General features: G+C 33.3%; 3 protein-coding genes and 1 long non-coding RNA gene across 6 annotated transcripts in view; 2 read left to right on the top strand and 2 right to left on the bottom strand.

Moving 5' to 3' along the window:
- The first annotated feature begins 2 nt into the window (after positions 1 to 2).
- On the top strand, positions 3 to 11,304 carry LOC124445325 (gamma-aminobutyric acid receptor subunit beta-like). Its single transcript, XM_046996046.1, has 11 exons — positions 3 to 203; positions 1,725 to 1,754; positions 1,844 to 1,942; positions 2,861 to 2,946; positions 3,402 to 3,469; positions 3,631 to 3,857; positions 5,001 to 5,083; positions 5,360 to 5,506; positions 5,581 to 5,935; positions 6,025 to 6,129; positions 10,928 to 11,304. Exons 3-9 carry the CDS (start codon positions 1,851 to 1,853, stop codon positions 5,892 to 5,894), a joined length of 1,017 nt encoding a protein of 338 aa, XP_046852002.1. The 5' UTR covers positions 3 to 203; positions 1,725 to 1,754; positions 1,844 to 1,850; the 3' UTR covers positions 5,895 to 5,935; positions 6,025 to 6,129; positions 10,928 to 11,304.
- LOC124445323 (phosphoribosylformylglycinamidine synthase-like) lies at positions 6,830 to 13,840 on the bottom strand. The gene is given in 13 exon segments (XM_046996044.1): positions 6,830 to 7,924; positions 8,016 to 8,548; positions 8,800 to 9,177; positions 9,628 to 9,858; positions 10,011 to 10,142; positions 10,215 to 10,360; positions 10,591 to 10,665; positions 10,668 to 10,802; positions 10,916 to 11,146; positions 11,915 to 12,175; positions 12,268 to 12,396; positions 12,467 to 12,591; positions 12,814 to 13,840. Coding segments are annotated over 13 exon segments (4,047 nt in total). The 5' UTR covers positions 13,662 to 13,840; the 3' UTR covers positions 6,830 to 7,101.
- LOC124445328 lies at positions 12,097 to 12,775 on the top strand. The gene is made up of 2 exons (XR_006948115.1): positions 12,097 to 12,163; positions 12,470 to 12,775. It is a non-coding gene; the product is annotated as an uncharacterized LOC124445328 (long non-coding RNA).
- A 299-nt stretch (positions 13,841 to 14,139) lies between the features above and the next one.
- LOC124446589 (receptor-type tyrosine-protein phosphatase delta-like) overlaps positions 14,140 to 27,976 on the bottom strand; it is a 32,148-nt gene continuing 18,311 nt past the window's right edge. For 2 of the 3 annotated variants that reach the window (XM_046997426.1, XM_046997427.1), the window contains 28 exons: positions 25,030 to 25,155; positions 24,641 to 24,763; positions 24,092 to 24,217; positions 23,566 to 23,694; positions 23,060 to 23,203; positions 22,783 to 22,902; positions 22,422 to 22,709; positions 21,897 to 21,990; positions 21,361 to 21,625; positions 20,588 to 20,636; positions 20,232 to 20,343; positions 19,990 to 20,084; positions 19,735 to 19,868; positions 19,094 to 19,181; positions 18,919 to 18,995; positions 18,753 to 18,789; positions 18,464 to 18,561; positions 18,139 to 18,252; positions 17,744 to 17,898; positions 16,948 to 17,083; positions 16,607 to 16,756; positions 16,355 to 16,454; positions 15,936 to 16,012; positions 15,728 to 15,862; positions 15,485 to 15,646; positions 15,102 to 15,256; positions 14,863 to 14,998; positions 14,140 to 14,630 (listed from right to left, as the gene is read on the bottom strand). In XM_046997426.1, the coding sequence (XP_046853382.1) occupies positions 14,547 to 14,630; positions 14,863 to 14,998; positions 15,102 to 15,256; positions 15,485 to 15,646; positions 15,728 to 15,862; positions 15,936 to 16,012; positions 16,355 to 16,454; positions 16,607 to 16,756; positions 16,948 to 17,083; positions 17,744 to 17,898; positions 18,139 to 18,252; positions 18,464 to 18,561; positions 18,753 to 18,789; positions 18,919 to 18,995; positions 19,094 to 19,181; positions 19,735 to 19,868; positions 19,990 to 20,084; positions 20,232 to 20,343; positions 20,588 to 20,636; positions 21,361 to 21,625; positions 21,897 to 21,990; positions 22,422 to 22,709; positions 22,783 to 22,902; positions 23,060 to 23,203; positions 23,566 to 23,694; positions 24,092 to 24,217; positions 24,641 to 24,763; positions 25,030 to 25,155 (3,509 nt within the window). In that variant the 3' untranslated portion in view covers positions 14,140 to 14,546. Of the gene's footprint in view, positions 14,631 to 14,862; positions 14,999 to 15,101; positions 15,257 to 15,484; positions 15,647 to 15,727; positions 15,863 to 15,935; positions 16,013 to 16,354; positions 16,455 to 16,606; positions 16,757 to 16,947; positions 17,084 to 17,743; positions 17,899 to 18,138; positions 18,253 to 18,463; positions 18,562 to 18,752; positions 18,790 to 18,918; positions 18,996 to 19,093; positions 19,182 to 19,734; positions 19,869 to 19,989; positions 20,085 to 20,231; positions 20,344 to 20,587; positions 20,637 to 21,360; positions 21,626 to 21,896; positions 21,991 to 22,421; positions 22,710 to 22,782; positions 22,903 to 23,059; positions 23,204 to 23,565; positions 23,695 to 24,091; positions 24,218 to 24,640; positions 24,764 to 25,029; positions 25,156 to 27,111; positions 27,226 to 27,726; positions 27,898 to 27,976 lie in introns of all 3 variants that reach the window. The other variant, XM_046997428.1, reaches the window with a different exon arrangement.

Below are 27,976 nucleotides of genomic sequence, written 5' to 3'. Positions count from 1 at the left end.
TTCTAATGCTTTTACCATTGGTAGCTAATTTTTAGTCGTAGAATTAACCGTTGTCTATAGCTGCATGGCTATATGCCAAATTTCATTGCAGCAAATGCTATAGTCCATAGCATTAGAGTTGAAGTAGATGCAACACAATAGACTACACTATGGTGATAGAGAGAAAGAACATAAAAATGTGGTATTACAATTCTAGCAAAACGGTATGTTAAAAAACTGTTTGAAAGTTGAAATAGTTTTGGTTATTGATTGACTTACATAATAGTATAGTCCAGAATAGAGAAAAAGTCACATTAACTTCATCAACTTCATCAAAGATTTTATTTGATAAAAAAAATTTTAACTATTCTGTTTTCATTAAATCGTTCTGTTTTGCTGAAATTGAAAATGCTGTGTATTGTATTTTAATATATTTAATTGTCTACGCTATACTTAAATACTGCCTTCATATTTTACTGCTCAACTATGACGAAAATTTGAAGCTTATAGCTATGAGCGATTAGATAATATCAAGATAACCTATCATAAGATTTTCCATTATGAAAAGCACCGATGTAGCGATAATTTAATAATCTCTATTCATTTTTATTAACAGAGTAGCGTAGACAGATCGTTTATTTAGTCATGCCATGCAAATTTTCTCTGTTGACTGAAAGCAAAAATAATAGATTTTGAAAAAAATAAATAAAGCTAATGATCTAAAAATTGACTTAAAATGTATGCACTGTTTTATTGATCTCGTCAGGAAGTATGCTAGAAGACGGTTACCCAGTTTAGAAATATTATTAAATCCATCAATGCAGTGTGATATGGATTTTCTCAGCTGTTTTAAAATATGGTCAAAAAGCCTTTTTTGACAAAGCTATAACTACACAAATCTAACATATATACGTTATAATAAATATTTTTTTGCTTTTGATTAATGGTTTTAACTCAGAAGTATCGTCACATGTTTGTATGTGTTGATTACTCAAATTAGTGCAATTCTGTAATGGATTGTTGGTGCTAGTGTTAACTGACGTTTTGACAACCTAGCATGGTTATGTCTTCAGAGTCATTTTCATTTTCTCTTGGCTCTGAAACTAGCGCTAAGAAAGTCGACAATATAAGATAAAATTCCTATAACTTTATGACAATTTCCCCTAACCCGAGACTTATTCATGAATTGTGTTCTAAAACAAAAAATAACGGCAATAAATATGTGTTTATTAAAGAGTAATGAGAAATCTGAATAACATCGTGTAGAAAATGCTTAACCACAAGTTTACCCAAATAACGAAGTCAGTTTAAGATGAACCTTAGATGACGAAAAATGAAGGAACAAGTGTAACAAATTAGATCGTTGAAGATTAGTTTATTGTTATTCAATCATGCTTTTTCTCTCAACCGTTCAATAGCAAACTGGAATTATATCTAATTGAAACTATTAGCTAGAAAATCTCGATATGGCGAAAAAAATAATAACATATCGTTACATATGCGATTAATAATTAAAATATATTTACATAACAATAGTTTGTAGCTACTTGAATAAGATCAATATGACAAATTGGTCGATCACACACACACACAAACTTGTGCAATACAGATGACAAAGAAAATTTCGGTTCGTCTAAAGATGTCATCACATTTCACAAATGTTTTCTATAATTCACAGAATAGCAATTACTTGGTTTGTTTGGTCAGACAATCTTAAATATTTAATTAATTTTCTTCATTGTTAGGGAACATTATAGATATCATATGTGGCAAACGTACGTGCACACTTCTTTTTTACTGACTAGAATTTGCTGCTCAATAATCTTAATGACGTATAAATGTAAAACATATCTTAATGTTATAGATAAATAATGAAGTCAAATAGATATAGAAATTCTTCGTTCAAAGTTCTGTTATGGCTGTTGTATTTTGCGCATAGTGGATATGGAAAATGTGATTTAAGGTAAGTTTACAAGTTAATGTTTTTGCCTTGTTAAGCTCAGCTGATGTTTCTTTTAAGACAAATATGATTGAGTGATTTTATAATTCGATAAAAACTACTTTGTCCATGAGGTGTCTATAATCATTCTTGCAGGTGAAACAGGTTGACGTTCGTTTACTTTCGAGTTTTTATCAAAACTACAGGACAGAACATCCCTCTGTAAAAACCCTCAAAATTTCATACATATCTTCCCGAAATAAGTAACTTGATAAGAACAAAATAACTGAACAATAATATAATCCAAAGTAATGCCAGTTTCCCAAGCTCTGCAACAGACCTTAAGAACAGTTGTATAGGCATGCAAGCCCCAAAATCATATATCTAGCATTAGTTATATATTTTACTGATGCCTTTCGACAAATAATAAGTTGGGAAAGATTCTCCGAAAAGGGGTAAATGTTAAATTGAACTCAGTAATAAAAAATCTATGTATGAAAATCAGAATAAAATAAAGAAAAAAAAAGAACTATGCACATGCATTGTTGCCCGTGACTGTGATCTTTGATCGCTAAATTACCAGATATATTATTGGATTGGCACTCTCATTTCTGATGAAACAGTTTGATTTAGATAACAAAATCAAATTATCACTGAGCAGTCAGCAACATGCTTTAGCTCATTCAGTGATACTGATCAAAGATCTTTGCTTCTCGGCTTGTACGTTGGTTGAGTACTGCATGTGGATTATTTTGTTATTGTCCTTGTTATGGTCCTGCTGTTGTTGCATGATAAAAATTCATTGTTCATACAACAAAAACAGCAAGGGGGGGGATGGTATCAAATTAGTAATTACAAAAAAACAGGCAACGCAAAAAATATTTTTATTCAACTAAAAACTGAAAATGGCGATAATATTGCTCAATTTAATCTATTTTCCAGGAAATCTGGAGCTAACATGAACGCAACAACTTGCCTAAATGCATTATTACGTAATTACGACAAAAGAATCCGACCATCTATTTTTGGTAAGTGCCAGAAATGTAGCTAAACTTTGCGTTATTAAGGTAAGGTAAGCTTTCCTAAGGTAAGCCCGAGTTTAAAATTCGGATTTCCTCACTTTTCTGTTCTGTCGCGAGGTTACATAAATCACGCGTGACCGACAGGAAGTCCTTTAACCAATCAAAATTTTTCTTTGATCGTTTAACGCGCGAGTGTCACTAATCACACGTATAATGAAACACGATTTTCTTACTTGTAAGTAATGTATTGTCACCTGTGAGATTCTATTGTCGTGAATTTCCTTGTGCTATTTGACAAGTAATATAATACGCAAATATCAAACACTGTTCTTGACTATCCCAAGTGAACGCCTGACAGGCGTCTTGCTCTATTTGCTGTTATATGACCTGCTTTATACATACTCAGTCGATGCTGTCTTGGTTGTTGATCGATTTTCAATATGTATTTTGTATGCTTACAGAAAAAACCACTGTTGTAAATGTGGACATTCTTATTGCAAATTTCTGGACGATTGAAGAAGCTAATATGGTAAATCTCGAACAATCAGTTATCACCAACACGAAATTGGCTTTAAAAATTCACATTCAACATTTTTCCTTTTGGTGTAAATTTGATTTTCCTTTCTTAGTGCTCTTTCTCCATTTTTTCTACTCCTAACATTATACACATTTTCACATTACTGCTCTTAGGATTTCACTGTAGATTTTTATCTCCGTCAATATTGGACAGATGAGCGTTTGGCATTTCAATCAGACGATAAAAACCAGAAGTTAACATTAACCAGTGACATCTGGAAAGAAATATGGATTCCAAGCACATATTTTATTGGTAGCAAAAAAGCATACTTTCACGATGTCACAACAGACAATTACTTATTACAAATCAATGTAAATGGATCAATTTTCTTTAGTATGAGGTAATGTTCAAACTATAACAATTTGCTCTTAAATGAACGACGATTAAATGCCATAAAAGCCATGGCATACAAATCACTCAGATTGCGATAAACCATTGCCGTAGAAACATGATTAGTAGGGAGTTTTAGCAAGAGTACGACTACGACTACGAGTACGAAATTTGACCGTGTAAGAGAATGGCACGAGGAAGTTTGTTGTCGTTGTCGCTATGTCAAAATTTTGCTTTAGTTGTAAACAATAGAACGAGCCTTTTTATTGTGTAAAACACCGACGTTTGCGAAGTAGCTACGGCTTTATTTTTCAATAATGATATCAAAGAATCGATAATACTGGTTTTACAAGAATATAGGACTCTTTAGACTGAAAAATCTTCACTATTTTAAGTTTTATGTACGATATATTTGTACTATTTTATTGTTTGTTTACCTTTCACTTTGCGTACGAAATACATGAAAGTTTTGCAGGTCATATTTTCCTTTTTAATGAACATCTGCGCTCAAAAAGGGTTCTAAATTAAAGCCTGGATGCTCGAAAATAGTACTGTAAACTAATTTCTTACAGAATGAAGACATATACCTACTTTCTTTGCTTAAAAAGACATCGTAGTCGCGACTACGAATTTTTTACAAAACATCGTACTGAGATTGATGACGGTACGTGTTTTTGTTGTCGCAACAATGTTTTCGCGCCAAAATGACGTAAATCGTACTCGTAGTCGTACTCGTAGGCTCTGCTAAAACTCCCTAGTGATGGCGGCTCAAAAGCAATCCGCCAAAAATGCGCAAAGATACGAGCCTTTCTTTAAAAGTTTTAGTCATTCAACTCTTTATAATTCATATTGCTGTATTTAGAAAGCTAATACGACAAAAAACAGCAGATGAATTAATTGTACGATGAACGCACTTCAACGCAGTATCTACCAAGTTGAGGGATTAAGTTGAGAAACTGAATGATTTAATATTCTTCCGCACCATAACAAAAAAAAAACATACTGCAACTGCAAAGTGCAGTTGCACTGCCTTCATTTCGAGACTCAATTAAAAAATCTTACTGTGACTCCTCCCTCCCCCCTCCCAAACTATATTTGTGCATACTGTAAATACAGCAGCATTAGCAATTGTGATTTTTTGTTGTTGCGTTAGGGTAACCGTTACCACATCGTGTCGTTTACGATTTCATAATTATCCTCATGACAAGCAAACTTGTGCATTGAATTTGGAAAGTTGTGAGTAAACAAAATATGCATTTATTTTATTAAGTCCGTTAGCAGAGCCACTAAATGTTTCAGAAAAAACCGTGGACGAAAGCCCATTTTGATTTTATCAGTACGTATCAAAATACTGTTAAGCGGGCAATAGTTTGGTTGATGAACGATTGATGCATATGACTTTTGTTTGAACTGTGCATTTTCTAAATAAATAAATAAACGCTCTAAATAATGAAATCCACGTAAGCTAACGAGATTCTCTCCTTTATTTAAAATTTATTTGACATCAACAAGACGGCTACAAACTAGAAGATGCAGTCTACTTTTGGAACAGAAGAATGGATAACACATCTGAAGTTGTCATTCCTAGAGATCTTAGCTTCTTACAATACGAAATGATAGACCTTGTCCTTACTGAAAAGAATAACACGTACAATTCTGGTATACTTGAATTCCTATAGTCCATAATTCATATCTTATGCTAGATATGTTTATCTGAAAATTATCCCTTGCAGGCAATTTTTCCTCTCTCAAAGTAACATTTCACTTAAAGCGTAGAATAGGATTTTTCATAATCGAGACATACATCCCATCATGCATCATTGTTGCACTAAGTTGGATCTCGTTTTGGATACCACCTGACTCGGTTCCAGCTCGTGTCGCACTAGGGATCACAACAGCGCTAACAATGGTAACGATAAGCGGAAATGCAAGAGCAGAGTTACCACGCGTTAGTTACGTAAAGGCAATTGACTGGTACTTACTGACATGCTTGCTATTTGTGTTTGGGGCAATGTTGGAGTATACACTCGTGAATATTTGTAAGTGAAAAACAGAAAATTTGAGAAGAGAAAAAAATTTGAACATGTGGTGGGTGCCATAATTCAGTAAGAATATATTGTGTAATGTTAAATACTTTTAAATTCACGTATCGTTGTGATTTTCCATATTATTTCAAGGAAACTGGTACGTACAATATAGAAAAGTTGGAACTTGATAGTGATTGGCTAGATTCTAAAGAGGACAATAATGCAAAGCCCAATGGCAACAGCTTGATGAAGAATGTAAGTAAAACTATCACAACATAATACAGAGTTGTTTTGCCAACACCTTTATCCTTCATCTGGTCTATGAAATATCAGTGTGACAAAGTTGGGCAAGCCTTTCATTAAGCTCACATTCGTCAACCAGAAACAAACAGCCCACTCATAATAGATCATTTGGGAATAAACAAAGGAAAATGCAACATTTCCGTGAAAAGGCCATTTTACTTCTTTCATTAATGAATGACACAGGAATACAACGCAGTTTCAACGAATATTTTCTCTTTTTATACTTCCATCTAACACAATTTTCTCAACCTTTAGAATGGAAGTTTCATTTTGCGAAAGAACCAACGTCAATATAGCAGTCGTAACGATAGAAACGATATGACAAAATTATTTAACAAAAACGATTACCCAATAATTGTAGCAAATCCAGTAAGCATAGATAGATACGCAAGGGTTGCATATTTAGTTCTTTTCATCTTATTCAACACGTTATACTGGAGTGTTTTTGTGTGGCTTGAGTGAACGGGTTCAACAATATGTTTATTTGCAACTTGGCCATAACTCAAGAATGACAAAGTAATGTAAGTTTCCAAAGTATAATAAATGTTTCCTCCAAGAACGTTTTTAAACAAATATTAACCAAAAGAATTAGTGGAATATATATTTTTCCATAAAACTGTACTATCTAATAAAAACTTCAGGTAAACGAAAGTCAAGATGATCATTTTTTAATCACTAGGAAGTCTATCTCAATGTTCTGGTTATAAGAAAAATATCAATGTCACACAAATAATAGACTGTCAGTAAGAGAAAAAGACAATTCTTACTAACAGGGTGAAGAGGATAAATAATGTCATTCGATTATTTTGGTTTTGACATTGTGCACTAAAATAGATTATATTATCGCAATGATTGCAATAATTTGAAATGTTTCAAATATCAGCCATTCTCAAATGTTTCAGATATATGTGTTCAAAATTAAAATTATGTTTTTATGCACCACTCGTATGCATTTTGAAACATTCTCAACCACGGTGAAGACTCTAAGGATCTCCATTCCTGAGGCATCCACGCCCACTGCCAGAGATTGGTGCATCGCTCTGGGTGTGGCATTAAAGCAAGATGACGGCCATCATCTGAACACAAGGCAGCAATACCACAAGGGGATCCATTAGGATTAAGGGGGTATTCCATGGTCACTTTACCATTGTCATCAACATACCGTATAGGAGCCAGATTACGTTGCAAGATATCAGCGAGTACCTGATCATTTTTAAATTGTGCTTTTCCTTCTCCATGTGATACCCAAACACCCATGATCGATCCTTCCATACCACGGAGCATTATTGAGACGCTTTCCTCAATCTTCACGGTAACGAAACGCGATTCAAAACATTCTGAATCGTTATGAGTAAAACAAGTTCCCTGCTCATACTCGCTATCCGCCATCAAATCTTTTCCTACCCAACCAAGGATTGCCATTAACTGACAGCCGTTACAAACACCAAGACTAAACGTGTCTTTCCGTTTAAGAAAGGCAGAAAATTCTTTCTGACATTTTTCATTAAACAACGAGACTGCGGCCCAGCCTTTGGCAGAACTCAAGACATCAGCAAAACTGAAACCACCCACAAAAACTACACCTTGAAAATTTTCTAACGTCACCTGACCAGAGCAAATATCCTTCATGTTAACATCCCACGCTTCAAATCCAGTTTGCATCAAACAAGCAGACATTTCACGATCACCATTGCTTCCTTCTTCACGAATGACGGCAACTTTGGGTGGGTTTCTCTCACTCTTATTTCTAAATATGGAAAAATATACACGACAGATATTACCAGAGTTATCCTTGACAACAAAATTGCACACACTTATTTAAAAATCTAATGCCTTACCTTTGCGGTGTTTCTGTAGGGATGAAAGATAAATAATATGGAGGTGCTTTTCTCTTGCTGAGATTTTTCTGTTCAACATCCACGCACTTTGGATTAGATTGATATCGTGCAAGTTGGAAACTGGTATCTTCCCAAATATCTCGAAGTGACGTCATCTTTTCCTCCAATACAACACAATCATCAATTGTAATTGTAATGGTGACGTCAGAATCATTAGCAGTTGTTGTTCTACCAATTTGCTCACAAACAACATCAGCATTCACGTAAGCTTCACAAATACAGTTTACATTATTTTCAGATACCTCAAGCACAAAACCAAGTTCTTCAGCAAAAAGAAGATTTAAAGCAATATTTTCATCTTTGCTACATTGTGTTAAGTGACTAGAGTCGATACTAATGTTTAGACCGCAGTTTCCAGCAAATGCCATTTCCAGTAGTGTGGTTACTAGACCGCCATCGCTGACATCGTGACCAGATATAATCAATCGTTTGGCTATGAGATCTTGTGTTACAGCGAAACATTTGGAAAATTTCTGTGAAATAAAAAAATGGGTTTTGTTGTATGATGAAACAACAAACATTGCCATTATTAACTGAAAAGTTGTGAGAACTTCATCTTTTCTAAATGCAAAAAATGAGCACAATCACCTTGCAGTGACCATTTAAAAACCATTTGTATCCGGCTAAAATAGTTACAAATTATCCAGACTTTTTGCCAAAGGATTACACAAATTATTTTAAAAGGCTAAAATAAACAAAGATAAATATTTAGCAGTTAAAATACCTCCAGATTATCGAGGTCAGGAGATTCATCTCCAACCTGCATAAACACCTGAGCCAGTGCACTCCCTCCAAGTCGGCTATACTGCTTATCTAACTTTACATAAAGTAAAGCTCCTTTTCTATCATGATGCTTAATATCTGGTGTTACAATGTTTTTAATATCAGGACAGGGAGCGTATACTGAGACCACTAGAGATCCTGGGGATTTAACAGTTTCTTCACCAAGTCTAGCAGCCATGCTTAAGGAATCTTTACCACCATCAATAGAAACACCTAATTTCGTCAAGGCGTCACAAACAGCCTTGCAAGCATCATATAATGCGGCACCTTCACCCGGGAGTTTTGCTGGCCACATCCAGTTCGCACTACATTTCACATCCTATAAAATGACGAAATGAGGTGAAATCATGATTTCATCAATTGCTTCGTACTCAATGATCCTAGCTACTTCTTAAAACTATGCATAAAATGAATTACGTATATTACAAATTAAATACCATATATTTAAATTGTAGCCAACACACTAGGACATAGATTTTTGTAAATTTCCAACCAACACACTAGGACACAAGATTTTTGTGGGTAACCTGTTCACAGATAACGTTTTATGACGAATGTCTTGGAAGTTAGCATTTAAGAATACAAGTTATTTGCAATCCACGCACAAGCCATACAGAATTCTTTTTTAAAGAATACGTCCCTATAAGAATGTTTCGCCAGGCATAAGAAAGATTTCCCGCTTCTTTTTTCCACAGTTTTAAATTTTGCGAGAGAATACATTTTATGCTACCATAACGTACGCGCTGTGCGCCTACTTTTCAAGCCTTACCTTCAATTCCGAAATTTGAGCAAAAACCAAATTTGTCAAAGCTTCACCTAATGACATACGGGCACCAGCGCAGGGATCGATAAGCATTTTAATTGGTTGTTCACCAATAGCAGTGGCAGCACCAACAGTGTCATGATAACTTAGTGAGGTCACAGCAACATCAGCAACTGGAGTATGAAGAGGACCAACACATTGCTGTTGAGCAACTAAGCCAGTCACGCTTCGATCAACCTTACAAGCAAGTTAGAAAAGTAAAGAATGTTTTGAAAAGAGTCAATCAGCTAATAGACAAAAGTGTATTTGCAAACACTTGATATGGATTCAAGTTTAACTACGAATGAAACAAATGATTTCTCCTAAGGTACAGCAGGATAATTTTGTACCTTGTTTGTTAAATATCGTTTGCTTGCAACTGATGGTAGCCTTAAAACACGCTCCAAAGCTTCTATGACTGTCAATGTTGCATCAAGCTCCAAAGGTTTCAAAGTGACTTTTACACGTTTCATTTTGAACTCCTACGATAGCATGTAATGACTGATGGGGATGTATGAAGGATAATACAAACATGAAATGATTCGTTCACTAACCTTTCTGGGCATTTTACCTAACACAACATCAAGTTCAATATCAACAGGATCTCGTTTCTTTTTTTTCTTAGGAGAAAAACCATTCATGCTACCGTTTATTTTGCCCTCGCTCCCACAATTATCTTTTAACACTATTTTACCGTCACCTGCACAAGAAAACATTCAAGAAAGAAAGAAATAATTAGTTATGTTTCAGTATTTCTCTACTTGATGTATTGCACTGGTCTCAGAAAATGTAGTTAAAGACAAAGTGTTAAGACATGAAGGTTGAAACTCGGGATCCAAACTTTTTAAAAACACACAAAAAATCGTACACGAAACTGTTTACAAAACACTACTTTTTAAAACGTCTGCCACAATGTGCTATTCAACTTACCAGTTATAGTTCCGACAAAACAAACATCAACTTTTTCTCTTTCACAAATCTTTCGAAGTAACTCATTATGTTCTTTTTCACAAGTAATGCGTTACTCTCTTGGTACTCGGCTCCCCAAAGTTCAAGTGTTGATATCGTTGGATCACCAAGCTTAAATGCTTTAGCATAAATAATCGCTCCATTTGGTTCAACTAGCTCTTTTAAAACATTGCCTAGATGGAAACGAATATAAATTTTGATATGTTTAATTAGAAATGTAATTTTAATTGAAAACCATAAAAACAATGTCTATGAAGAAACGTCCACTCAAGTCATTATTTTTTACCATTTCCTCCAGCTCCTTGATCATGAATGCTACAGATTGGATTATTTTCTTTCATCTCGACACAAGCTCGAATAGCTCGATTCAACTTCTGTTCCATTTCAGCATCACCTCTCTGTACAGCACCAAAATCCAGATCAGTTGAATTATCACCTTGTATTTGTATGGATGACGCAGAACCACCACCAACACCAATACGGTAGATAGGACCACCAATTTTAACAACACTCATACCTAAAAAGAGGAGATTACATTGTACATTTGTTCTGTAGATCTAGCGTTAACAGTATATTTTAAATTAACTTGCAAATAATCACAGTCTTAAACGTATCTCAAGCGTCTTTTGTGTATATTTGTATTGTATAAAAAACAATGTATGTCCTTAAAACAAATTTAATCGGCATGACTTTGATAATATTTCATCTTTATCCTCATGATCATCGTCATTGATCACGTCATTTTATTATATGGCAATCGTCACTTCCGGCTATGGAAAACAGTTAACTATCCAGACAATACAATGTGCAACGATTTATTTTTTATGGACGAAAAGTAGAAAAGTGAAAGACGTAATTTAGGTCCCGGACAAAATCAAGAAAGGAAAACAAAAGAAAGGAAGCAATTCGAAGTGAGTTCATGGAAGTGAGTAGGATTAAGAGGTAAATGTGATGAAGGATTTTAGAGGTTAGGTAAAATGTCAAATTGAAGTTAAAAATGTTAACACAAAGTAATTTTGAGAGGTTACAATAATTGAAGGTCAAATAATTTTAGTCTTTTGATTTCAAAACATGATACAGTGCTCACAATAATTGACTTAGATTACAAATAAGGCAGAGAAGTGCAAAGTGTTCCAAGAAAATTGTGAAATCTCTGGTATATTATTCCTTTTAAATAAAAATTTCAATGGGAGAGAATTTTGGAATATGAACAAAAACAGATAATGTTTGCAAGCACAGAGCACTGCAAACAACTGCATTGTGGTGAAAATAGTATACAACCAACCTATTTCAGAAGGTTTTTTCATAACATGCCTTTCATCAATTGATCCAATACCACCACTAAACATGATTGGTTTGATCCATTCCCTTCGCTCCATATTTGGTAGAAGCATACCAAATGAACGAGAAAAACCTGCCAAAACAGGTTCACCAAACTTGTTTCCATAATCTGAAGCACCATTACTTGCCTCAACTGCTATTTCCAAAGCAGATGCAAAATTTGTGGGATATATCCAATCATTTGATTCCCAAGGTAATTTATATCCTATATAATTACAAATAACATAAATAGGCAACTAGTTTAGTTACATATTACAATATTTAACAGTCCACAAATCATTCATTTGATTAGACAACCTGGAATATTTAAGTTTCCAAAACAGTAACCAGCAGTACCAGCCACAACATTTGCACCAGTTCCTGCAGCTTGTACATCTCGTATTCGCCCCCCTGTCCCAGTAGTAGCACCAGGAAATGGTGCAACACCTAGAGAAATGTAACAATACAAAGCACCATGATAAACCAAACTTTGTCCACAAAATGTTTTATTCTTTACCAGTAGGAAAGTTATGAGTTTCAGCTGTAAAGACAATGTGACGTAATGAATCTTCCAACTTCAGAGAACTTGCTTCAGATGTATCATTTGGAAATATTGCAGGAACGTTAAAACCTTTAATAGCACTACATGTGAAAAATAAACACAGATATCAGAATAACAAAATATTTCTTTCAACTTCAGAAAAGATCTGGTTGACTTGGAAACCCTGATAAAGCATATGAAAACATAACAGCTAACTAACAGCTACTGTACCTAGTGCTTGTACAATTAGAGCTAAATAAAGTTGCAAATATAGTTTGACATATAGAAACACCCTTAAAGTAAATATTGTTCTAAATACATACCTACTGTTATCTGATAATCTTATGATGCTATTATTATTTGAAAATAGAGCAGTATTTTCAATTATTTCCATCATAGATTTCTCAATTTCTTTTCCATCAATTATCATCTTTCCTTTAAAAAACCAATGTCGTGAATGTTCACTGTTTGACTGAGCCAAATCAAAGCATTCAACACTAGTTGGATTTCTTTTTAACTTTTCAGTAAACACTTTGTTGTAATAATGTAAATCCCATTGATCAAAGGCCAAGCCTAAATCCTGGTTGACCTCTTCCAAAGCTGATATGCCTCGAGACATTACATCTACTTCAAAGAATTCATCTGGATTTATATTAACATCAAACGTTTTCAGTGGTTCCTGATAAACAAATTGGGTCATTTGATCATGAAGGACATTTGCAAATGACTTCTTCAATTCAGAATTACAATTAAGATTGGAAGCAGCACTGTCCTCATATTTCACTTCTATCAAATATCTAAGACACTTCTCAATACGTTTGACTTGCTCTAACCCTATAGAATGGCATACGGACACAGCATTTGTCGACCAAGAAGTTTGAAAATTTAACCGAGGGCCTATTTCCAAAATTGTAAATTGACATGAATTTTGGGCTAGTGTTCCAGAAAGAAAAGAACTTTTAGCAAGGTTTTCTTCATCAAAAGAAGCCGATAATATCCAACAAAGTTTCTCTTCGTCTTTATCAGATAATCGCGAGCCATCGTGCATGTCGATGTAAAAGCATGTTTCTGTTAGCACTCTCGTAACATGTGGAGAGATGTTTTGTAATTTTTTCAAACATTCTTCTGTGGATGAGTGGGAAAGCCCAGGAAAACGATAGTACACCAACATTTCAATGAATCACAACAGTCTTTTAACTAATAAAGTAACTTCAAGCACATAGGCACTTTCCTTTCCCTCCAGTTGGATTGGCATGCATAGTTACATGTGCTCACCATTGGTGCTCACCACTGCTCAGATGAGTTAGAAAATAGGTACGCAACGCGTACACGAATAAGAGTACACTATGAACACCGAAGACAGGACGATTTAAACTGTGTAAAGGTTCAAAGTGTAAGGGTAAGGGTAAAATTATTTCCGTTTTAGCTGCAAAAAATCAGCAATATTCATTCTACTATTCTTAGTACATTGGAATGCTAAGAGAACACATGGGTACTGGCAGAAAATGAATCGAAAAGAAATTCACCGAATTAAATATTACATAAAAATTTGACCAAAATGCCAAAGGAGAAGGTCTATCAGACTTTCGCAAAACGTGACTAATTTTATGCACAGACTACAAACCTGAGATCAAAATTTTAATAATTTGTACAATTAATGTTGGTGAATTTATTCAACCAAAGACACACAGAATACAAGATTTTTAATCAGTTAATCAAATTTTTGCCTTCTCATGTGAAAATTCGTACGTCAACTCATTCCCACCGCCAAGCAAAATACTGCTATTTCATTGGCAACTTTTATTTCACATTATTTTTAATTATTTCATTACATGCTTTATTTACATGCTATTGTTTTTGAAAAAAACGCAAATAACACGAACAGAAAACGCTTATCAATGATAAACGAACCAATGTGCAAGGTACATTTAGAAGTTCTAGACTAAAATATTAATGATATGGTACATATCAAAATATGAATTGCTTACAAAATATATTTACTTAGTATATATTGAACTTACGAAATTATTTTTAAATTCAATTGTTTCATGATAATTCATTCGATTTGTTTAAAATTAGCATAATCGGAAAAGCTATCCAAATATTCCTGGACTCCGACGTAAATGAATTCGTATTGATCCTAAACAAAATAAAACAATACACAACTTAACTCCTATTTTCTATCTTTGATAGCAAGACAGCCAAAACTTTCACTCCAGTTTTATTAAAACTATTTAAGTTCATTCACTGGAATGAAAACAACGAATGAAATGAAATTAAATAATTTTGCGAAAGCATTTACATAGTTAGAGTGAAAATTCGGGAAGGCTTCGTCACTACTTTAAAATAAGAATTATGGTATACAAACATACCACATGTTTGACAACTCCAGGTCTTTGTATACGCAAAGCTTTTACAGTTTGAAATACATCGACGACTTGCTCTATCTTTACTCTTTCCAAAACAGAACACAAAGCTGCAAAGGTTCCACTGCGACCCTGACCATCACTACATGAGGAATGGATTTAACAAAACCATCAATCATCATTGATTTGTAAGTACAGTTGAATATAATTATATTTATATTGATGGTTTTGTATAGCAAACGTACTTGCACACAATTGTTATGGGGCCATTTCCTGAATGTTGTTGCCATTTTTCAATACTCTGGATCAGTGAAATAATCATGGATACATCAGTAGGCACCGACGTCTCTTTCCATGAAAGATGTTGAAACATTTTCACTTTAAAAGGCTTGTCTTCATTCTAAGAAATACAGTTCAATTGCGTTCAATAAACTTCAGCTTGAATGTAAACGCTGTTAGTAAAACACATAATATTAAGGTGAAGACGAGTCTGCGTGCAGTTGCAGCGAAGGAAATAGCGGAAGGGACTTGGACTGGAAGTGCTCGCAGGCTAAAGTGACTGGGACTAAAAGTGCTCGAAGACGACATATGACGACAACACACAAATATAAATAAATAAAGTGCATACTTTTGTGATTTTGAACTTCCTTTCGATCATATCTGCATTTTCATCATCCTCATTTGACTTATCTTCACTCTCTGCGTCAACTCTAGACGCGTCGGACATCAATTCAACATTAAATTCACCATAATCTTGTGAGTTTTCAGCAGGCCAAAACTCGGGGAAATCCTTAAAAAATAAAATCAATTTATAAGTTGTCCTTTCACTAAAACAAAAGAAACAATGATTTGAAGAATATAACGAACTCACTCCTTCCTCTTCATCGAGATTAATAAAAACAACAACACAGGCCGAACGTTTGTCATATAACATGTGCCAGAAATCACAAATGGTTTCTTTCAATGGTGCTTGAGTGACTATGAAAGCATTTTGTTGTTTATAACCCTGAAAAACAATTTCAAATCTTATGTTTTATGTTCAACAAAGAAACAACGAAAACCTTCAACAGACTACATACATCAAGAAAAACAGCATTAATGTAAGGACCATCGCATTTGTCGTCATTTTCATCCAGAATAACTCTACCATGATCAGCTGTTTAAGATTACAAGTCATTATTAAGTTGACCAATTCATCAAAACAATTAAAATACATGGTGGGTTTTCATCGATCAAAACACAGCTAACGTCCATTGCTCACCAATCAAAAGACAGCTCACATGCATTGCTCACCAATCAAAACACAGCTCACATGCATTGCTCGTCAATCAAAATCACAGCTTACATGCATTGCTCACCATTCAAAACACAGCTCACATGCATTATTCACCAATCAAAACACAGCTCACATCCATTGCTTAACAATTGAGCTTGAAGTATAAAACTGACTTGGAAAATAAGAAAGTTCATGAACACATGCCTTCATCATGCGACTTACAAGCAAGAATTCCATGAAAACGGTTCTTAGAAACATTCTCTGATTTCGTTGCCACAGTAAACGACTCTTTCGGCAAAGAAGGAGACACTCTACTCAATGTCTAAATAAAAATGCAGTTTGAAAATTTGTATTTAAACGCGGATGATTTTTTTCTTGTCTAACCCAGCCTACGTTATGATTCTTCTAGAATCGAGAAAAAACGACATCTTAAATAAATAGTTAATTTGAAGGTATGTTGAGTTACAACTTTACCTTGAATTGTGACTCGTAACCTGACGATTTAGTTGTGGGGTCTTTTTGCCTCAATTTATTCATTTCAATACGTAAATTATGAGCAGCGATTTCAGTGTTACCGCACAATATTGACTCAAGTAAAGCATCGTGACAGAACACATATTGCTCCTAGGACAGAGACAACAACACGAAAATAATTATAAAAAATTCATATATCAACAGAGAATTTCAACGGGTCAATTTGGCATGACATTGTAATGCTCACACACAGTGAGGGTTTTAATGGATAACGATGGTTGTTGGAGGGTTTTAATTGATAATGATTGTTTGTTAGTAGACACTGTCAGTTGTATATTTACCTCAGTCTGTACCATATGCATTCTTCTTGTTCGCAAATATCTCACATAGTTGTAAATGTCGATTGTTTCTTCATTTTGTATTCGGGATAACATGGCATCGATAACAATAAATGTACCGGATCGACCAACTCCAGCGCTAAATAATGTTTGCAAGAAAAAAGAAAATATTTTCAAACGCTTGCTTGAATAGTTGAAAAAACAGGTTGCACGTTCATATTTGCACAAACATACGAAACTTCATAAGATAGCACAAATTTTAATCAAGCGGTAATGATACTAATATGCTTAATATATTTGCCAGTTACATGAAGCAGACACAGATCTCCTGAGATGAGCAATGTTGGTTCATTTTGACGCCAGACAATTATGATGCACAAGCCCAGAAAATTTATCAGATCAAGCTTACGCAGGGCTCCTGGTGAACAAAAAGCTACCACCCGCCTCCCCAATCGACACCTCTATAGAAACAAACTAAAAAATCAATGCTTTTTTGTGTTAGAAATAAAAAATATGTACAAAAAATTGTGATATTCACAAAAAATATTTCTGCAAAAGTGTTTTCTAAACGAAGATAATTTTACTATGAATTTTATACAATGAGTCGCAACGTTTCTTGGTTTGATTTACGAACATGAAATTTTATCCTATTCATTATATAGCTAAACTACAAGTTGACACTTAATGAAAGCACTTGAAACTTTGGCTCTAATATGAATTTTATGAAAACGCGGGCCTATGGCAACCACTCAAAATTTAATCCGGCCCAGAGTCTATAGAAGCAAATTACGTGACCTACCTGCAATGCACAGCTAGAGGTCCATAATCACGTGAGCTATACGCTCGTACACGTCTCTGAAAGGCAAGCAAAGCCGTAGGATATTCTGGTACTCCATGATCTGGCCAAACAGTGAAATGAAACTGTTTGACTTCGCGTTCTTCGTCTGTTTCATTCTGTAATGCAATAAAAATTTCGTCTCTCCTTTCAGAATATTGCTTTTTATAGAAAAAGATAACGACACTATATATTAAAGTTGTAACATCAAAACTATACATGACACAATTAAAAAAACTAGACGTGACTCAAAAACAAATGTAAAAATATTTCCCAGCTTAAATGTCAATACATATGAAATCAAAACTTTGAATAATATATTGATTTGACGATGGAAGAGATAGGAGATAAAGACAAACCTTCAAAAGAAATGTCCTAATGACGTAATCAGCATACTGTTCGCGTCGTGTACCGGTCACAATGATTTGATCGTATGATTCAGAATCTTCAGGCCAATATTTATGACATTTTAGCTATAGTATATGTATTTTTCATGATTATCATCAACATTTTAAAGATTAAAAGAAAACCTTTACAAATATGAGAAGCTAAAATCATGGAAACAAATCAATTTGACTAACAAAAATTTGTCTTTCCTTTGTGTAAAAACGATTTTCATCATATATTCTTTGTATAGAAGAAAATTATGAAAATAAAACAAAAATGCTAAATTCCAAGTTCAACCTTATGTCTTTCCTGTAGGTTTGTTAACATAACTATTGCCGAAACACTTTTCTCCCATATCATTCGCCAAAAATCATTAAATGTAGACGAAAGCGGTCCTGCAAAGGAAGAAAATCGCTAATTATCATATGACAAACATATTTACCACAAACACGTGATTTATTCAAAATGATTCTGCTCAGAGCAAAATATTTTGTGCTCACAATACAACTTAAGGCGATTGTTTCTCTTTAAATTTTCATCCCCAAGTGGAACACAGACTAAACACAAAATAATTTTTAGTCTTTACCTTGAGTTGCTATGTATGCATTTGCAGAGTTATATCCCTAGAAAAGATGGAAAGAAACTGAATAAATGCAAATGAAAACCACTCGTAGTAATCAATTATTATAAATACTATCATAAAGAGAAGATTTTGAAATGCATAAATGTAAAACATGAAATTTAAATCTTACATCTATAAAAGAAGCGTTGATGTAAGTTTTACTGTCATCATCATCTAACTGTTTTAGATGAACTCTAGAATGATCATCTAAATAAAATAATAAATTTGTTAAAGATTGAAACCTCTAGAATAATAAAATTAAAGTAACTATGGTCATTTTAATAACTATAATTTGATACACTTACATGCAATAATGTTGGCGTATCTATTCTTATCTTTGTTTTCTGGAGATGTAGCAAAGTCACTTGTGTATGTTTTATTCGGTTCGAGAGTCTAAAATTTTTAAAAAGCAGCACGGTGCTTTGTTAAATTATACGTTCAAACGAAAAAAGTAATTTGTAAAATTAACTAGAATAGTACAAAGTTTCTAAAAAACGCTGCATTTGACTCCATAAAATATATGTTTCATGCATTTGTTTTATTTCCTCATTAACTCCCATTTAATTTAGATTCATGTATCATGAGCCAAAAATCTATTGACTTCATGGTAAATAAAAACATTTTTAATAAAACCGAACACAAGCTGAAGTCTAAATAACCAATTGTCGTCGTGTTGTCCACGGTTTACTCGTAAGCAATCTCCTTTTCAACCACAATGTAAAGTACCGCTGTGTATCGGCTACTTAGGCATGGTGCGAACAAGAACTGTTGACAAGGACTCAAATCGTTCAAAACAACATTTCTTATCATTCATGTTTCGAATTCGAGGGTAAGAAACAAACACAAATCTTCAGACATATCGAAAATATTGAACACACGATCCCCAACGTCTGACAATCACTTATGCATAGTGAATAGTAAAAATGAACTAAAATGAAGAACTTACGTTGTATTGGATCATAAATCCACGATCGTCTGACTTGTGAAGCTTGCCAACATACTTTGCAAAACCGGAAACATGAATAGGTGGATGATTAGGGTCGGGAGTACCATCTTCCACTTGACTATTTTTCCTTTTCCCTTGTAAAGGAAAAGATTAAGACAAAAGTATAGATGAGATGCAACAGAACGTCAATGTTTTAAGACTCGAGGAAGAATCAATGTACGTATATGCTTAGATGTATAAATTTAAACATTGTACCATTGCCTTTCTTTGTAAGAGGAAGAAGTTCTGAGTTTGGCTCTTTCTTCTCTCCAGTTTCAGGATCAATCTCTACGATCTTCTGTTGTCGTGATCTATTAAATAATGCTACATTACAAAAACATACTATAAATCCTTTTCCTTAAAGTCGATAGCTAATGATGTATTTACAAAAGAACGTAAAAATATAAGAAATTTATCTCAAAACAAATGATTTTTCAAAGCAAACCACAGGAACTCACCTATAATAAATCACTCCAAGAAAAACAAGAGCAATAACCAGAAGCAAAGATATTGTTACTCCAACAGCAATTCCCACTACATTCCCACCACTTTTTCTGTCAACATCTACACCTACAACAACCATTGACATGTCTTAACATTGACATTTCACTGGGACAGAAATGTTTTATGTCAACACAACATCCCAGGTGAGCGAGTGAAAAAACTAATCTGTCTTTCTTCATGCCAATATTTTTGCCAATACAAGCACGCGCCTAATTTTTCAATATGGCAAGATAACTCTTTCATTATCGGTCTATCGTAAACAAACCGTAACTTGTTCAAGTTGGTTTACAATAACACAAATTACAAATACCTTTTGTTGAGATTTTCAAAGGATCCGAAGGCTTTCCAAAGTTTGGTTCCTGTAAGAAAAAATAATGAATATTATTGATCATTCTTTATTAGACATGTAAAGCGCAGCTTAGAAAACAGAGTAAGATAAAAACTATTTTCTAAACATAAAAAACAGAAAAAAATGACAAACGTTTATAGTGCAGCGAAGTAAAATTAATTTCTTTAGACATCTTTGTTGTTACAGTAATTGAAAATAGAAAAATTGGCAAAACAGGACTAAATAAGCAGGCTGGCTAGTAGCTACGCCACAAACAAGGCATTTTGTTGGTCATCTTTTGCAAATAACTAATGAGAAGTCTTGTTTACATACTGAGCTCTCCATCGACATTCATTGAACTTGGAAATGAATTTAAGAACTTCACAAAAATGAAAACAATTTGAAGATGAATGTTTATGTGTAAAAAACAAGTGCTTGATTTCATTAAAAGAATGAGTTAAAGGGTCATTAATTATGCACTTCGTGTTTATAGTTGCATACGGGAACTTTGTTAAGAAAAATGTCGTCAATGTTGCCATTGAGAGTTGCGTCTCGTACGTTTATTTCACTTATCATTTTGTTAAATACTTTTATATTTTTCCTTAAAATAGAAAACCAAGTTTTAAATATTAAAAATATTCAAATTTTATTATGACTCTACTCCTTAGATAAGAAAGCCACAATTTTTGTGGTTACCTAAACGGATTAACTCAGCGCGCAAAGCATTACCCTGTGACTCATTCTTAAAGTCTCACCATTTTATCGTTATACGAGACTCCTCTTGCGTAAATATAATAACTCGTTTCAGGTAAGAGTTCAACATTTTCATATTTTCCGTACATTTCGCCATCACCAACCACAAACTCAGTAAAGTTATTTTCCACTTCAGCAGCAATATAAACACATGTAGCATTGCATCTTTCTTGTTCGTAGCCCTGAATGATGTCTGGTAAAGTCGGAGGTTCCCTTCTTTTTCTCGTAGATACATCTTTATTTTTTTCAGCAATAATTTGTATTTTGCTAAAAACAAAACAAAAACGACTTCAAACTATAGGCTTCATAAGAAGCAGGATCAAATAAAGAACCTGTTTTTTAAATTTGTAGGTATTGTACTACTAGATATAAGAACGTATTATATTACCCAACTTTACAAAACATAGTTCTCACCATTGTTTCAAGAATATATGTCAATGCATATAGTTGATAAAATATAGTTGATAAAATACAGTTTTAATCATAGTTTACAGAGAAAGGTGAAGCCATACATAAGTGAATATAGCTCATTACATACACATTGTCACCGCCATGTTTCATCAACTGTATCTTGACCGATGATGACGTTGTCGATCCTTCCTTGGCTTTAGGTTGTGTCATTTTAACTGGTTCTGTAAATCATTGTATATTATCGATGAAAACACTAAATAAATATGAAAGTGGAAAATTTCACGCAAATCCACTTTTTTCGTCATTAGCACGCAATACATTCAACAATAAAAATATAGTTTACGCATGGAAAACTGATTTATATGGATAATTCCAAGGTAAGTTAAAAAGTAAAAATTTTTCAGCATTTGGCAACACTTTATCGTCGTCAAACATTTCTCTGTTAAACTGAACAATACGCATGCGTGTCCATTCCACCCGTCATTAAGATCATCGATTTAGTAAAACTTCACGAGAGGAAAAAACACTTGAAAACAACTTTAGGAACGAAAATTTTGTAAAACAAATTACGTTAAGTTTAATTTTGCTTTGAAATGCGTAATAATTTCATTCAATGGTAAGAACGGTTTTACACTTAATTTGGCTCATATACCTTCCGCAAGAGTGGAGAATTTTCCTGAGTTTCCTCTCCTACTACTTCCATGTGCATTAATAGAAACCACCCATACTTCATATTCTTTATTTGGAGTCAAATCTCGGAGAGTTATTTCCGTAAAATAAGATGATATCTCAGAAACAAACTGAGTAACAATTTGTTTGTAGACCACCTTGTATCCCGTAATGGCATCTGCACCCTGATAAATTGGCTTACTCCAAGTAACAGTAGCAGAATTGTCTCGTATATCCTGAACAGTTACGTCGGAGGGTGGATCAGCTCGACCTAAAACAGCAAACAAAGTGTTTTGCAGTAACTTAAAAAAAATCAAACCCTAACTGAACATTAATTTACTTACCATCAACAGTTAAATTAAACGTTAAGCTGTCTTTAGTTTCATTATTATTTGCAATACACTTGTAAACACCAGAATTAGTCAATTTCACATGTTCAATGAAAAAGGAAACTCCTTCTTTTGCTAAGGACGTAAAGTAATTATCAGTAAACAAATAACAATACATTATATCGTAATGTGTCATTATTCGCGAAAATCATCGTAATTTTTTAGTTAAAAAAGTATGACAAATTAAAACATACGAAAACAATTCTTAACAAAGTTGAAAAAATTCTCAGACCTGGATAGTCGTCATTTGGTGTGTGCCATGTTATTGAAGGTTTAGGCAAACCTTCTGCATGACAAAATAAGTCGAGTCTTTTCCCATAACGCAATATTACATTAGTAGTTTCTGGTTTAAAGTCTGTAATTTCGACAGTTCTACCTAAAAAAAAAGGGAATGCCATGTAAGGTCGCATATACAGAATAAATATATAATGTGCCATATGGTAGTCGTGAAGTGTACCCAAAAAAATAAATAAAAAAATGAAACTTTCATCATGGTATCACAACCAGATCTCGATTTTGAAGTAGCCTCATAATCTTTGCTCTGACTGAAAATGTTTTGCGATTCATGGCATCAAGTTCTTATTTCAAAACAACATATAAAGAATTAGATTTAAGACCTGGATATTTTAAAACTATGTATTAGACTAGAAGATTCAGTGAAAAAATGGTTGTGTTTAAAAGCGATGAATTAAAAGAAAAACTATGTTTAAAGAAACGACAAACGACATAAAAGTTTACCTCTACACATTACTCCATCGCCTTTATATCCAGGAAGACATTCACAATTAAAACCTCCAGGAATGTTTGTACAATTAGCTCGTGGAGGGTCGCTACAGTTATCTTTCTTCTCCGAACATTCATCAATGTCTAAAATGAGAACATTGTTTTCATACATCCAAAATGTACATACGAGAACGTCATTGTGACGCATGTACTCCATAATGTACACAAGAGAACGCCATTGTGACGCATGTGTTCCATAATGAACATTACAGAACATCATTGTGATAAATTTGTACCATAATGTACATTAGAGAGCATCATTGTGACACATGTATTTCATAATGACCAGAGAACATCCCTGTGATATATGTGTACCTTTACTGAACATAGAGAACATTATGATACAGGTGTTTCACAATGAACATTAGAGAGCATCATTATCATATATGTAATAATGTTGATGGTGTTTATGTTAATCTATGACTTTAAAAAGACTCTCAAAATTATCATTTTGTCACTCGTCATTCATGCATGTCCTTACCCACACAATTCGTTTTTCCATCACCACTATAACCATTCTTGCACATACATTTGTAACTTCCATCAAGATTGATGCATTTAGCATTAACATCACAGTTAAAGCTGCCAACTTCACACTCATCAATATCTTAAAATTATCAATTAAAGACCACATTCAAACATCATGTGAACAAATAAAGAATGGTTTGAAAATTGACAAAGATCTTTTATTGCGTGGACCACTTTTTCTGTTGGACTGAACAACAACATTTTGATTGAACGTAATAACAAAACGATGTGCAAAGATAACAACGAAATTATAAAAATATACGATTCAAATAGAGTCAAAGAAACTGCGGATCGTCAATATAAAGATAAATGTCACAAAGTCAAGTTAAAAGACATAGTTATGAGCATTTTTAATTATGTGAAGGAAAGTTTCAAATGCATGAAATCCAGCACAATTTCTAATTTATATATTTAGTTTCATGACAAACAAAACACAAATGTATTCTTGTGTCAAGAATACAATAAAATCATTTTGGGATATTTATTTTATGTTTGAGCTTACCTTCACATTTTGTTTTTCCATCACCACTAAAGCCATTGTTACATGCGCATTTGTAACTTCCTTCAGTGTTGGTGCAGTTAGCATTTACATGACAGTTACCAGGAACATTACACTCATTGATGTCTTAAAATGAAGATAAATGAGAAATATAAAATATACTGATAAATACAAATGCTGTATACTGATATAAGAATATTACCACACAAAAAATGCATATATTTATTACTAACATCATTGTTAAAATTTAAAGTTTTTTAAAATTTAAATTTTTGTAAGCATGTCCATACTAAAGCTAATTTTTGATCCATCATTTGTACACTCATCAATATTTAATATATTGAACAATATTGTTAAATCATTTTGCGATATTTGTGTGTGTTAGGACTTACCATTACAATTGTTTAATCCATCACCTCTATAGCCATCCTTACACTGGCATTTGTAACTTCCTTCAGTGTTGGTGCAGTAAGCGTTTACATTACAAATATTGGGGTCAGCATCACACTCATTGATGTCTTCAAATAGATAATAAAAAATACCATATGAAAAAATAAGAAATGGGATTTTGATAAAACTACAAATAAAACAATTGTCTAATATATACGGATCATAAAGAACTATAACGTTTGTTTGTTTTTGGCAAGCCTAAAAAATTATCTTTGACACAACTGCAACATAAATCCAGATTACTGATGCGCTCAAAAGTTATTTGCCAACTATTCGTGAATTTCTTGTCTAGTGAAAGTAAGTGATAACAACAACGTATTTTATCACAATTTAAGAAAAAACGTTTCTGCATTGATTAGAATAAGTTCTGAAACAATTATGCTTTGGACAACATACTTTAGCCGTGTTCATTTATGAAAATTACCTAGCTACAGGTGCGCTGTATGAAAAAATGTTACAATTAGGGATTATGATTCACAAAATCGATAATTCCTATGCCGAATGTGATTGGCAACTGTCGTATTTCAGGATTTATGTACAAATGTCGATAGCAGTTTTGTACCACAAAGCATAACATTTTTCATTGATTGAGAAATTCCAGATTGAGCAGTTTCAACCATTCAGAATTTAAAAATTTTACAATGGGACTTCAAATAAAAAATACTAAGATTTATTGAAGATGTTTAATTGACAAAAGCAAATAGTGTGGTTTTGCTCTCCAGAAGAAAGAATGAGCAACCGGTTGCTTGCTGCATGCTTCAATGTCATTTCTTCACTGCAAATCATTGAAGACGAGTTCACAGATAACAGCAAGGATGCAGACTGAACACTGTATTAACATATCTGTTCTATTAGGGAGGCAAGTTTTAATGGCTGCAAGCCTAAGAGGAGTTTAATCCAAGTCTTACTGCTAAATATTAGGAGTATTACTGCTAAACTGGAAGGGCTAGGTCATTTTGGTGAGAAATCCCTACTTCTTTACACAAGTTATAAAACAAAGAGGATGTAAGAAGGATGAATCTCAAGACAATGATCTATTTGAAGGGTCTCATCCCACCAATGTCAACGAACAGTGTAGTACTATATTAAAGACTGTCTGACAAAAATCTAATAATTCAATATAAACCTTTGGCCAACATTTGACCAACAATTTAGCATGAGTAAATTAGACCAATAAAATCAATAATTATGTTTAAGCACCTTCATTTTTTTGCCATTTTACATTTTTTTCCTTCAGTGTTGGTGCATGACACAATTGGGACCACACATGATAAAATTTATTGTCTTAAATGGGACTGATAGAATATTATATAATTTATCATAACATCATTGGGATATTTAATTTTTATGTTTGCCCTTCCACAATTGTTTAATCCAGCCATCACTTCAAAGCCATTGTATACATGTGTCATTTGTAACTTCCTTCAGTGTTTGTTTGTGCAATTCCTTCAGTGTTGGTGCATTTACATGACATTTATTGGGACCATTGCACTCATTGATGTCTTAAAATAGTTATTGAAGATAAATGAGAAATATAAAATATACTGATAAATGCAAATGCTGTATACTGATATAAAAATATTATCACACAAAAAATGCATATATTTATCACTAACATCATTGTTAAAATTTAAAGTTTTTTAAAATTTAAATTTTTGTAAGCATGTCTATACCAAAGCAGTTTTTTGATCCATCATGTGTACACTCATCAATATTTAAAATATTGAACAAAACACATGTAAAGTAGTCTTGGGACAAGAATATTGTTAAATCATTTTGTGATATTTGTGTGTGTTAGGACTTACCATTACAATTGTTTAATCTATCACCTCTATAGCCATCCTTACACTGGCATTTGTAACTTCCTTCAAGTTGATGCAGTTGGCATTTGCATTACAAATATTGGGGTTAGCATGACACTCATTGATGTCTTAATATTCAATTAAGATAAATGATAAATATAAAAGAAATTATTAAATATAAAATAAACTGATTGTATATAGAGTATGCAAAGTTTACGTTACCTTCACAAGGTTTTCCTGAGTAACCTTTCATACATTTACATCTGTAAGTACCAAGTTTGTTGATGCACTCTTCATTTCTTCCACAAACATTATTCTTACACTCGTTTACATCAACTGTATGACAGCAATAACAACAAATAATTTGAGTTAAGGGATATTAATGGATGACATAGGTATTATGCTCTATACTGGAAGAGAAATTAAATAAAAAGTTGCTTCAAAATTTTATTTTTCCAATGCAACAGCATAATTAACCCAATGGATAGATCTGTTGTGCATCTTAGTTACCAGAGTAATTTCTTAAATCATTGATTAATATACAGAGTCTTATCAATAAAAACCATTGGTAAAAACACTCAAAAAATTTCAATGTCAAAAATTTATTCCAACATGTAGTGCTACTTCAAAATATGTAAAATATTTTGATAGAAGTAAACAGGTGGCTTTCACAAATCAAAGAGCTTACAAGTGGTATCACAAAAATTACAAATATGCATATGTAGACCATGAGCAACAAGATTCATGCCAGATTTTTTAACAACAGTCGCAAGTTCAAGCAATCTCTTCAGTGCAGCACTATTAATAGCAGCACTATTTAACACAGACTATACGTACCACAACTAATATTAGCACCAGACCATGTACCATTTAGTTGACACATTCTCACTCCATCATTTAACTTATTTCTCATTTCATATCCTGACTTGCATTTGTATGTACATTTTTGAAAATCATCAGAACAGGTCAAAATTTGATTGCTAATATTTGGAAGTCTAGAACAATGACCTGTCAATGAAAATGGAAGAATGGGCATCAAAAAATAAGATTTAAGAAACTTCATCTTCACTTCATCTTCAATATTTTC

The sequence above is a fragment of the Xenia sp. Carnegie-2017 genome, unplaced genomic scaffold (genome assembly GCF_021976095.1).
Source record: "Xenia sp. Carnegie-2017 unplaced genomic scaffold, XeniaSp_v1 HiC_scaffold_22, whole genome shotgun sequence".
NCBI lineage: Eukaryota > Metazoa > Cnidaria > Anthozoa > Malacalcyonacea > Xeniidae > Xenia > Xenia sp. Carnegie-2017.
This window is presented reverse-complemented; position numbering and strand designations above follow the sequence as displayed.